This window comes from Dipteris shenzhenensis, chromosome 8 (assembly GCF_047967505.1).
Source record: "Dipteris shenzhenensis isolate YYH24624 ecotype China chromosome 8, Dip_SZ_1.0, whole genome shotgun sequence".
In the NCBI taxonomy this organism is placed as follows: domain Eukaryota; kingdom Viridiplantae; phylum Streptophyta; class Polypodiopsida; order Gleicheniales; family Dipteridaceae; genus Dipteris; species Dipteris shenzhenensis.
In genome coordinates, this window is record NC_141603.1 from 3,376,923 (window position 1) to 3,388,239 (window position 11,317).

The 11,317-nt window shown below is 43.2% G+C and overlaps 1 protein-coding gene across 3 annotated transcripts; it reads left to right on the forward strand.

Annotated features, from left to right (window-relative positions):
* Positions 1-366: 366 nt before the first annotated feature.
* On the forward strand, positions 367-6,259 carry SDH5 (succinate dehydrogenase 5). 3 transcript variants are annotated; one of them, XM_087378122.1, is made up of 6 exons: positions 367-410; positions 526-676; positions 825-1,147; positions 1,426-1,611; positions 1,720-1,788; positions 5,823-6,259. In XM_087378122.1, exons 2-5 carry the CDS (start codon positions 538-540, stop codon positions 1,780-1,782), a joined length of 711 nt encoding a protein of 236 aa, XP_087234248.1. In that variant the 5' UTR covers positions 367-410; positions 526-537; the 3' UTR covers positions 1,783-1,788; positions 5,823-6,259. The 3 variants fall into 3 exon arrangements, with proteins under 3 accessions (XP_087234248.1, XP_087234247.1, XP_087234246.1); XM_087378121.1 differs by having other exon boundaries at positions 5,832-6,259; XM_087378120.1 differs by having other exon boundaries at positions 5,840-6,259.
* Positions 6,260-11,317: the final 5,058 nt, after the last annotated feature.

Here is an 11,317-nt window from a genome sequence, read left to right on the forward strand (position 1 = left end):
TGAAGTTTTACACCATGTTCCATATACTTATGCCTAGTATAATGCAGTTTAGGTCTATCTTTGGTGATAAATTGTCAAAAAATCACATTTTAATCAAAATTTTGGGGATATTATTTGATTTTGGAGCCACATTTTCTCTCAAAAATTCTTGGGAGTGCTAAAATTTCCCCCCAACAAAGTACATTGGCAAGGTGAGGAGTACCGGACGAGTACACAATATTATGGACGTTTGCATTTTGGTTGATAGGGGATGATGGTAAATCTGAAATATGTCCGGCAGCAAAGCGATGGACAAAGCGTATTTTAAATTGAATATGTGCAAATCTAAGTTAGACTCTATAGTGTAATATATATACTATATTATGATGAAGGAAAGAATCATACGAGTTTTCACACAATCAGGAAACGAGGTGAGAGATTTCTGTATAGAATCATCAATCGGCAGAAAGCCAGATCGATTGATTAGTCGTCTGTCCGTCGCACGAGCAATCCGTTGATCGTTTTTCGCCTGTTCGGGTTGTGCAGACGCATCTAGGTATGGCAATGACAGGTAGAATCCTAGCCTCGCGCGCCACTCGGGGCCTCCTCCGTACTCTGCGGCCCGTCACTGCTTCCTTCCCCCATGCCCTTTCTCACCACGATCTGTTCAACCCTAGCATCAACGTCTCTATTCCAGGTAAGAACACCCCCTTCTAATCCTCTATGTTTCCTTGCACGAAGAAGCACATACTGTACATGCTAGGAATGTAAGAATGTGCTTGTATTTTAGAATAGTAGGATACTACATGTTTGGCGCATTTTGAAGCGATCTTGGGGTTTGATAGGATTATTTGCTCTAGACCAGCCATTGTGCTTCTCCAGAATTTGCCAGCGACAGTGCATGAGCTCAGATGCCGCACAGCTGCCCCCAATTTCCGACCCTGATGTGTTGAAAGCCCTTCGCCAACTCCTGGCAGTGAGTTGGTCAGAGATTCCGGAAGAGGTAGAGGATGCTGTAGAAGCCGCACTTTCCAAGAAAACAGAGGATGTAGTTGGTCAAGAGGCATTAACTAATGCTTGGAGGTCAGCTGAAGCGGTCGAGAAATTCTCGGGGACCTTAGTATCATTGAGAATGGAATTGGATGAATTGAGTGGGCTTGGTGGAGAGGTATGCTTGCACTTCCCTAGTGCTTGGACTAAAGGGTTGCATGGTTCTAAAAGTACTACTCTACAGAATGAATAATGCCGCTTTACACTTTGTCTCGGCACCAGCACTGTAGACGATTGAAGGATATGTAGTGGGCGAAATCCAAGGGCTTTATACTCGAGTCCTCATTCTTTTCTTTTCTTCTTCTACAATGTTAATGTACGGTAGAATTGCTGTCATGAATGGTAACAATTTAGGTAGTTTCTGCTTCACAATGGTCGAATTGAATTTGGATGCAGAAGGTGAGACCGTTGCCTAGTTTGTTGGTGGATGCTTTGACCTCTGCATTCTCTAGATACTACACGTATCTCTCGACGTTTAGCGAGGATGAAATGTACTTGAAGAAAAAAGTGGAAATAGAGCTTGGAAGTCTCATGGTTCATATACGACAACGCTGCAGTGGTCTAGGTCCTCAATGGGGAAACGTAAGAGTTTTAATGTCTTGGTTTTTCGAGGGATTAAAATGGTGATTAGGTTTGTTTTAAGCTCTTTTTCCTGAATAAGTTTCCTTGTTTTGATGTTTTCATCCACAGATTAGTCTGCTTGGAACATCTGGCCTTGCTGGATCTTACATCGAGCATCGTGCTGATGATTAAATTCATGTACGTGACTTGCCATATGGAAGCTTTCCCTGAGGAGACATGTAGTCTTTTGTTTTAATTTCTCAATTTGGTGAATCATCCAAGTTAAGGCCAGCCGTTCTGTGCATTTTGCATCTTAGATAGTACCTTTGTTCATCCAGCTGCCTGTACAAGTTGTATGTTATAATTTAAGGATAATATGTGCCGATCATGCTCAAGTCTGACGTTTGTCAAGATTTTGTTTCCTGGGTTGTTGGGAAGATTGTGCATCTCAAGAACGGGTTTGGTTGGTCTCCTTCCATTAGGGGTCTTATCTTTAGTTGACACTGGGCACCTCAGAACTGTCTTCTAACTTCTTCTGGCACCTCCAAAACTCTGTCAGCCTGCTTCTATGGAGCTTCAGCAGGCCTCTCAGATACTGCTCCCTCAAACCTCCTTGCTGCTCTGCTATGCAGCCTATGGTGAGGTACTGATGTTGCACTATTCATTGATCTCCTTATTTCGTGCATACATCCAATTGCTCCTGGCAGTCTACTGACCTGTCCTGTCCATGCTACTGGGGTTGTACTGTCCTGCACGGCCAAACAGCAGTTCCAGACTGGCCCGCCTTCTGCTCCAGCCATCTGCTGCACATCCTGCAGCCTCCCACCTGCTCAGCCACCTGTATATGCTGCTGCTGACCAGGTACATGCCCATGAATGGACCCGCACAGTCTGTCCTTCAGCCGTACGAGTCTGTGTCCTTCGCAGGTCCTGCTGCAGCTCTGCGTGCTGCTTATGTGGCAGGCTGCATGTAATCTTTGATCTGCCCATGTGGCAGACTTTAGTCCTGCCCATGTGGCCTCTCTCAGGCCCAATCTCTGCGGCTGGTACACCTCGATCATGTCCCCCTCGTTTGGGGGTTCACAAGTGAGGAGGTGACCACAATAGTCCCAACACACTGTAGACCTGTTGTGAATCTGTCCTCAAGACTGCAGATGAAGACTACTGAAGAGCTGGGCCTGTTGCTGTGGTGGATGCAGAATGAGGCACTCATGGGCTGGTTTTATAGGCAGGGAACCCTCTGGCCAGGGACGACCTTCTGCTGACCTGGCCGACCAGGTCTGTAAAATGGCCAACGCGGTCTGTGAGTCAGCTGACCTGCAGGAGGGCTAGAAATAGCCCTGTTCCTGCTCCATGTTTGCTCCTGCTCCCGTGGTTATGAGGCCTGCTGCTGCCTCTGCGTGCTGTTCCAGGCCTGTCGACCTGCTGCAGACCCTGCTACAGGCCTGTTTACCTGTTGGAAGGCCCAACCTCCCTGCTGTGATATCTGCAATTGCTGCATGCTGCTGTTAGAGGGCTGAAACCTTGCCTCTGGCTACCTCTGGCAGACTCTATCCCATGCAGGTCTCAACAGATGGCCAGATTGGCTTTGCTAATTGGAGGTTTGTGAGAGGGGCTGTCCTTTTTGGCAAAGTAATGTACGAAACGCCTGTAGAAGGAGGCAAGGCCCAAAAATTATCTCAATTAAGTGGCTGCAGCCACGTCTGAGGGGTCCACTTGAATCCCATTGATTATTTGCAGCCTTGTTTCTTGCTCTTTCATCTCCTCATCTACATCACACATATTGATCTTATTATTCACCGTTGCTATGAATTCCTGTTTCATAGACATGAGTTGAGTGAAAACTAATTCCCGTACCTTGGTCACAAGCTGTGGTTGTGCGGGTCCTGTTGTCCACAATGTGCCTGAGGTATTCAACCTCCTCTACCATAAAAGTGCATTTGCCAGCCTTAGCATAGAGCTGATGTAGCTTCAAGATTCCAGGCACCTGCTTGACATGCTGAATGGGTTCATGCTTATCTTTTCTGTAGATGAGGATATCATTAAAAAAAACCAGCATGTAATGGAAAATAAGTGGCTGCAATATCTGGTTCATCAGTGCTTGAAAGGTAGCTGTGCATTTGTTAATCGGAATGCCATCACTATGAACTCTTACAGGCCTCTTTTTGCCCTCTTTCATCTTGAATTGGTGGTATTCAGACCTTGGGTGTATCTTGGTGAAAAACTGAGCACCCTTGAGTTCATCCAACCAGTCATCAATCCTAGGTATTGGAAACCTGCTTTTAATAGGGCCTTGTTGAGGTCTCTGTAATCAATGCACATGTGATACAATCCACCTTCCTTTCTCACTCTAGGCATTGACGAGGCAGATAGGGAAGTGCTGTGAGAAAGGGAGTTCTTCTTGAGAAACTCCTTTACTTGATCTGCTGCTTCCATCCCACCTTAGATCCACGATATGGAGCCTTGTTGATGGACTTGCTTCCCGTCTCTAAGACGATAGCATGATTGACATCTCTCTTTAGAGACAACTACTGTGGCATATCAGCAAATACATCAGAAAAATCTGAGAGTAATTGCTGCATATCAACATCCTTGGAGAAGTATGTCTTACCTCATGTTTGGTCACATGTAATACATATAAGGCGGTCCCTTTCTTGACTTCTCTGGCTAGCTGCCTTACTAAAATCAGCTGCATTTTTTGTAAACTGTGCAACACAATTGTTTTGCCTTTGTGCGCAAAGCGTAGAGTCATTGAAGTCAAATCAACACTGAATTTCCCAAGAGATTTCATGTTGGAAAACACAACAGAGGGTACACACAACAGAAGCCTCTCAAGACTAAAGACACAGATAGATATAGCCCAGGCACTCACACAGTGGTGTAGTGAATTTCAATCCAACTTCGCTCCTTGTAAATACATAGACAATGCTCATTAATTTAGGGGTGCTTTAGTGAGGGTTAGAGGGAATAATGGGGACTATATAAGTCCAAGCCCTCCACTTTTGTAATACCTTTTGGATGTGTCATCTAATCCTATCTACCCTCCTCCTTCCTTCCTGCTACTTGCTGCCTGCTCTCTCTCTCTCTCTCTCTCTCTCTCTCTCTCTCCGCCCCCCCCCCTCCCCCCCCCCAAGCCCTCTCTCTCCTTCCCATCTCTCTCTCTCTCTCTCTCTCTCTCTCTCTCCTTCTCCTACCTCTTCTCCTATCCTCTTCCTCTAAGCTGCCCCTACCCCTTTTCTACAACTTTGAGGAGAATGGTAACATTGCTGCACCTGGATGCCACGAAGGCTACAAAAGGAATTCATGGCAGATGCCTTCACTCTTATATGATCTGTTTTCTACAAGATATTTGGGAATAGAGAGCGTTTTGTACCTGTAGCCAAAAGGTGGCGGAGACAACTTTTCAATAAGCTAGCACTTGTGCTTGAGGTGGACAGGAAACTGCCACTCTAATCCCATTGAGTAAACAGTGGATTGGAAACTCATGAACTTTTTTTGTGGAATCCACAGTTGAAGGCAAGAGTCTTGTTTCAAAGGAGAAGTTGTGATCCTCAAAGAAACTTGAATGATGTGCTGTGGCTCTATTCTTTATTTTGATTCCTCCACTGACGTGGTATTTTCCAGTTTGTATGGAGTTGATAAAATAATATATCTACTCCCGTCCCGGTTTGGAGGGAGCTAAAGCGCAGCCATCTTATCCACTCAACTAGCAGGAAGTCGAAACACTGAGAGAAACCGGAAAACGCAATGGCAATAATACGGAACCACGGGACCCCCCCAAGGAGAAATCCGATGTAGGGATACAGAGTCCTCTACGTAGGCGGCTAAAAAAATTTCCAGCCGAGGGAGGACAGCCTTTAGAAGCAACAGGGAACCCGAGAAAACGCTTTCTCTTCGCGCCTTTTCCCGCCCGATCGAGAATCAGGTAGCTTGGTAGCACAGAAGAGAGGATTAGCATTACGACCATAGAAGATCAACCACTGACACTTCCCCTGTTGGGCCATGAACTGGAATTTTGTACTGGCAGGTTTTGATCTAAAGCTCATACAAGGGGAATTTTGTACTGGCAGGTTTTGATCTAAAGCTCATACATTTAATCTGTTAGAGTTGCAGGTTGTATTTGTGGCAGTTCTGATCTTGTTTGCATTAGTGTCAGTGAAAAATATTACATTATGTCTTGAGTCAGCATGGGAATTTATGCTATTTATGTTATTCACTCATGATCTAACACAGGTTTAACAGATCCGCAGATTTGGGGGCAAGCAAGCTTATAAAAGATGAACTGGTTTTGTTCCTTATGTGGAATGAATGGTGATCATACTTGGCAAAGCACTTGATTGTTGACACTCACTCTATGAGAGCACAGTTAAGGGTGATTACTTCTTAATGGTACTGAGGTTTCTGGCATGGTACTTTTGGCACAGTAACGGACCAAGGCTCATTGCAGGGAGTTACAAGCTCATGGATATTCCTTGCTTCCATAGAGAGTTTTTCCTGATGGTTTATAGGGTAAACTTAAATATTTGATTTACCCTTGGTTATAAGAATCCGATTTCTTTGTCTTTTCTTTAGAGTTTACTCGTTTGGGCTAGTTTCTTTTTTGTATGTTGAGATTGTGAAAACCTTGCTAGATTCAATTCCTGATTCCAATTGGGTTATCACTCAACAAACTTTACACCCTGTTCCCAATGTAGTCTTGCAAGCCATTTACAAGATGGCATGTGATATATGCTAGATCAGATGCCAAATGTTTGGTAGGTATTATGGTTCTTGTTCATTTTTGTGGCGTCGTGTTGCCTTCCCTTTGTAATAGTTGCAATCAATGATTCATGAAATACTTTTGTCTTAATGTGCATTGTGAGGATGGGGTTTGCTTTCACAGGACTCTACTTCCACATGCATTGTCCAATGCTAAATTCTAGCTAGATCTTCTTCTTGACATGGTATATCTGTGTTTCCTTGTTCTAGTTGCATCTTGTTGCATAAAACGTGAAGTAACAGCTTTGGATGGTTTTACAAGTTTCACGTGCAACTTTGGGTGGACTGAGGTAATATCTTGCATTGGTACATAATGAAATTTTATGAAGTTTTTGATATTAAAGTGCCCTTGGTCTTCTTCAAGTGTCTTAAGAGTTCTCTTGGTGTTTAAAAGCCTGAAACACATTTGTCAACAACTCTATCTCTTGTTCCACTATCAAAGACTCTATTCCTACGTTGATATAGATCACGGGCGATGGCATTTCTTTTGTTCCACCCAGCCTAACTCTCGTGAATCACAGACATTCGAATTAGTTCGTTCCTTTATTTTTCTCATGCTTATCCACGAGACCCTCATTTCCCTAGATAGTTCTCCTTGCCAAATGTCATCATTTTAGCCTCTCCACTTGGTGCACCTTTTTTTACCCCTCTCTTGGGACACATTTAAAACCACTTGCCCCTTGGCATTATTGCACATTTAGGTGCACCTAGGCCTTAGCACTCAGAACTACCTAGTCAATGCCATTTCACCCTCACCTAGGACCTTGGCAGTTACTTCTCTTGACCATTTCAATTACGCACATTAACTACTACAAAAGTTGGTCATCTAAGAGAAAATGCGCACCGATCTTTCCGAGGTCATGCTATCTCGGCTAGAGCATAACATTCCTTCCCTCTTCAAGCATCAACGTCCTCGATGATGAAATCTGGGAACACTCTCCGTAACTGGTATACGGATTCTCGGGTAGCTTTTGATAGAGGTTGACCATGCCATGCAACCAACACCGTGGGTATCTTTCGATTTCGTATTTGCATTGTTTCTCGGTCCAGGATTCTTGTTGGCTTGCGCCTTGCAATATCCTCTATCTCCTGAAACAAAACCACACCTTCGATTAGTGAGTCACTTGTATGCAAAAATTTCTTTAAGCGTGAAACATGAAAAATCGGGTGCACCTTACACCCCTGTGGCAATTCTAATTTATAGGCTACACTGTCTATTCTCTTTAGAATTAACCACGGTCCACAGTATCGAGGTGATAACTTAGCACACTCTCATGAAGTCAATGACTTCGAGTGCGAAGGAACTCTGAGAAAAACTTTCTCTCCTTACTTAAATACTCTTATAGACTGGTTCTCATCCGCATACACCTTGGCTCTATCCATAGCCTGGCGGATATTAGCTCTCGCAAGTGCTAGCATCTCCCGCACCTGAACTACAAAGTTCGCGGCACTAGGCACTTTTTGAGGTACTCCAACTATAGTTGGATTTGTTGGTCTATAACCATAGTTCAGCTCAAACGGAGTGAACCTAGTAGAGGAATGTTTCCTATCATTGTAGGCAAACTCCAACAATGGCAACCACTTGTCCCACGTATGTTGCCTCAATGACACATATGCTCTTAGCATATCCTCTAAAGTCTGGTTGACTCTCTCCGTCTGACCATCCGTCTCAGGATGATCCCCACTACTCATTTCCAACTCAGTCCTTAGTGTCTCAAATATTGCTGTCCAAAAATGATTGGTAAATCTGACATCTTTGTCTGACACTATGGATCTAGGCAATCCATGCAGACGAAATATATGTCTAATGAATAGATCCGCCACTTGCGGGGCACTAACAGACTCTCTAGTCGGAATGAAGTGAGCCATCTGGGTTAGACGATCAACCACCACAAGGATAGAATCATATCCTCCTTGCGTCATAGGCATCCCTACAATAAAGCCCTAGTGGTGAGATGGCCAAGCTGGCTAATCTTATAACAAAGGAGTTCTCTGAATGTTTTAGGGATGAACTACCTTATGGGTTACCTCCAGAGCGGAAAGTTCAGCATAAGATTGAGCTGATCCCGAGGGCAGAACCTGTAAATAGACCTCCCTATAGAATGAGGTTTGCTGAAGAGGCGGAGGTGCGTAGGCAACTGGAAGAATACCTGAAGTTGGGGCAGATTCAACCAAGTTTTTCACCTTTTGCTTCGCCAGTGATATTAAAGAAGAAAAAGGATGATACGTTTCGCCTCTGTATAGATTACAGAGCATTGAATAATATCACTGTTAAGCACAGGTATCCGATGGCTCGGATTGATGATTTGCTAGATGCATTACATGGAGCCGTGATTTTCAGTAAGATATGAGTTTTTGGTAATGCCCTTCGGACTTACCAATGCTCCAGCGACCTTCGTCATGCTTATGAACGATTTACTACGTCCATATATTGGAAAGTTCGTAGTACATTTTATTGACGATATCTTGATATTCAGTAAAAAGTGTTACTGAGCATCGTGAACACTTAAGAATAGTGTTGAGTACTTTGAGGAAAGCCAGTCTTTATGTGAATGAGAAGAAAACTATACTATGTATGGTTAGGCTTGAATATTTAGGGTTCATAATTACTCCACAGGGGGTAGAAATGGATCCGAAGAAAGTGGTTGCGATACTAACTTGGCCAATCCCTCAGAGTCTGACCGCGTTGTTGCGATCATTCTTGGGATTTATCCAGTTTTATAGAAGGCATATCAAAGGATATTCCGGAATAGTATCGCCATTGACTGATCTGACCTCAGATAAAGTACCTTTTATTTGGGGACAGAATCAACAAGAAAGTTTTAACACCATAAAACAAGCTGTGGTCACAGGACCGGTGTTAAAAATAGTTGATCCCCAGAAACCATTGTTCCTCAAAGATTGATTGATTTGCTTATCCCAACCATTCAGTACTCTGGAGTAGGGATTCTCGAAGAAGCGACGCTAGACTCGGATCCGTAGAAGCATTAGGAAACCAATGCAAGTGGCATTGCGGTAGGAGCAGTTCTCCTTCAAGAGGGAAGGCGAGTAGCCTTTGAAAGCAAGAAGCTTTCTCCCTGTCAAAGAAATTGGCCAACTCATGAATTGGAGTTGTATGCTGTTATCCATGCTTTGAAAACGTGGAGGCATTATTTGTATGGTTCAGAGTTTTATGTGGATGTGGATCATGATACTCTGAAACATTTTTGTAAACAGCCTGACTTGAGGGGCCGCCAAGCTAGGTGGGCAGAGCTCATGCAGGAGTTTAATCTAACGATTCGGTACCGAAGAGGAAAAGACAATAAGGTTGCTGATGCGTTGTCTCGCATTATGCACAACCTGAGTTTCACGATATTAGAGTGCTCTAATGACCGAGATAAGAGAAACTCAAAAGGTGGATGAGTTTTTCCAGAGCTTGTGGCCTAAAGCTCATGTGTTAAAACCCAGGGGAAATGAAAAGGATGACCTGGCATCCAGAAAAGGCCAAACTTATGCAAGATATACCATAAGGGATGGTATGCTAGTTAGAAATGGCAAGGTAGTAGTACCTAGTCAGAATGATCTCAGGCAGAGAGTCATTCGACAGTGCCATGATAGCCCGTGTGCGGGACATCCAAGAGTCGAGAAGACATATGATCTCATGAAGCGAGATTTCTTTTGGCCAAAGATGAAAAAGCATATTCATGAATATGTGACACGGTGTTTCTCGTGTCAGGTAAGCAAGGCCGAGCAGGTGAAGCCACCCGGACTTTTACAGCCCTTTGAAATGCCCACCGATCTTTCCGAGGTCATGCTATCTCGGCTAGAGCATAACATTTCCCAATTTGTTTATTATCTTACTTCACTCTTGGTGTTTAAAGGCCTGAAATATGTCGCCAATATTTGCTTCCCCAATTTGTTTATTATCTATCTTCACGTGTATTGGAACTGATAGAATGATGTTGTACAAAATGTAATGTAGCTGGCCATAAAAGGGGATTTCAGCTTGACAAAGGAAGTGCGGAGGTATGCTGTTAGGAAAGCCTAGAGGTATATATTGGATATTCTTTATTTTCTGGAGCTTAAAAGTGTTTTCTTTGGATTGCCTTTGTGGCCAAGTGCACCCTTTTTTCAAGCCCTTTTTTTCTAATGCGGACCAGAGCGTATTTGCGAAGGATTTGGATTTGGATTTGGATTTGTTGTAGTTGGGCTGTAATTTTGAGCAAGACGTCTTCACTACTAACATAGAATGAACACACTTATATTTTCAAATGGTCAGGTGATTGGATCTCTCATGCTCAATCTGAGTAAGAGTTTAGTAGATGTTTAGCAATCCTTATTATATATGATAGAGTGGGGTTTGAAACATTGTGGAGTACAAAGGTGTCCAAGCCTTTGGCATGTGGAATGGTTACAATTCAAGAGTGAGAGTTTTTGGATTAAGAGGCTAGGATTGGAAAACTGTGCAATGTAAGATTCTTCACTAATGATGATCTATGCTTCTCATAAAATGGAGAAAGCAATTCAAGATGCAACGTTTATTATTGTCTCTCTCTTGCTTCATAATATGACAGTCATAGATGTAAGGGTTGAAATTTATAATCTAAGGCCCTTGATTGATTGGCTTGATTGATTCTTACAAAGACGGGCTATTTTTTTAAATTGGATATAACCATTATGATCTCGTCTTGGCACCATTGGCACTCTGAAATTTGTGGTTATACAGTTGAATTAAGTTTCTCTAGTTGGACAAGATACTTGATTGTGTTCAGTAGATAAACTTTGGTGTGATGTTAGTGCAAATTAAATAGCATTGGTTGAATGTCAAAGGGAGTATGGACGGCTTTGTCCCATAAGAAACATGTTTTAAGGCATTGCTATTTTGGAAGAGATAGTGGTCCTCTTAATTAATAATGGCGCTATTGTGAGGCATTCGTGAATGCTTTCTTATTCAAGCATATGCTCCATCAAGATGTCATTAAAAAAACAAG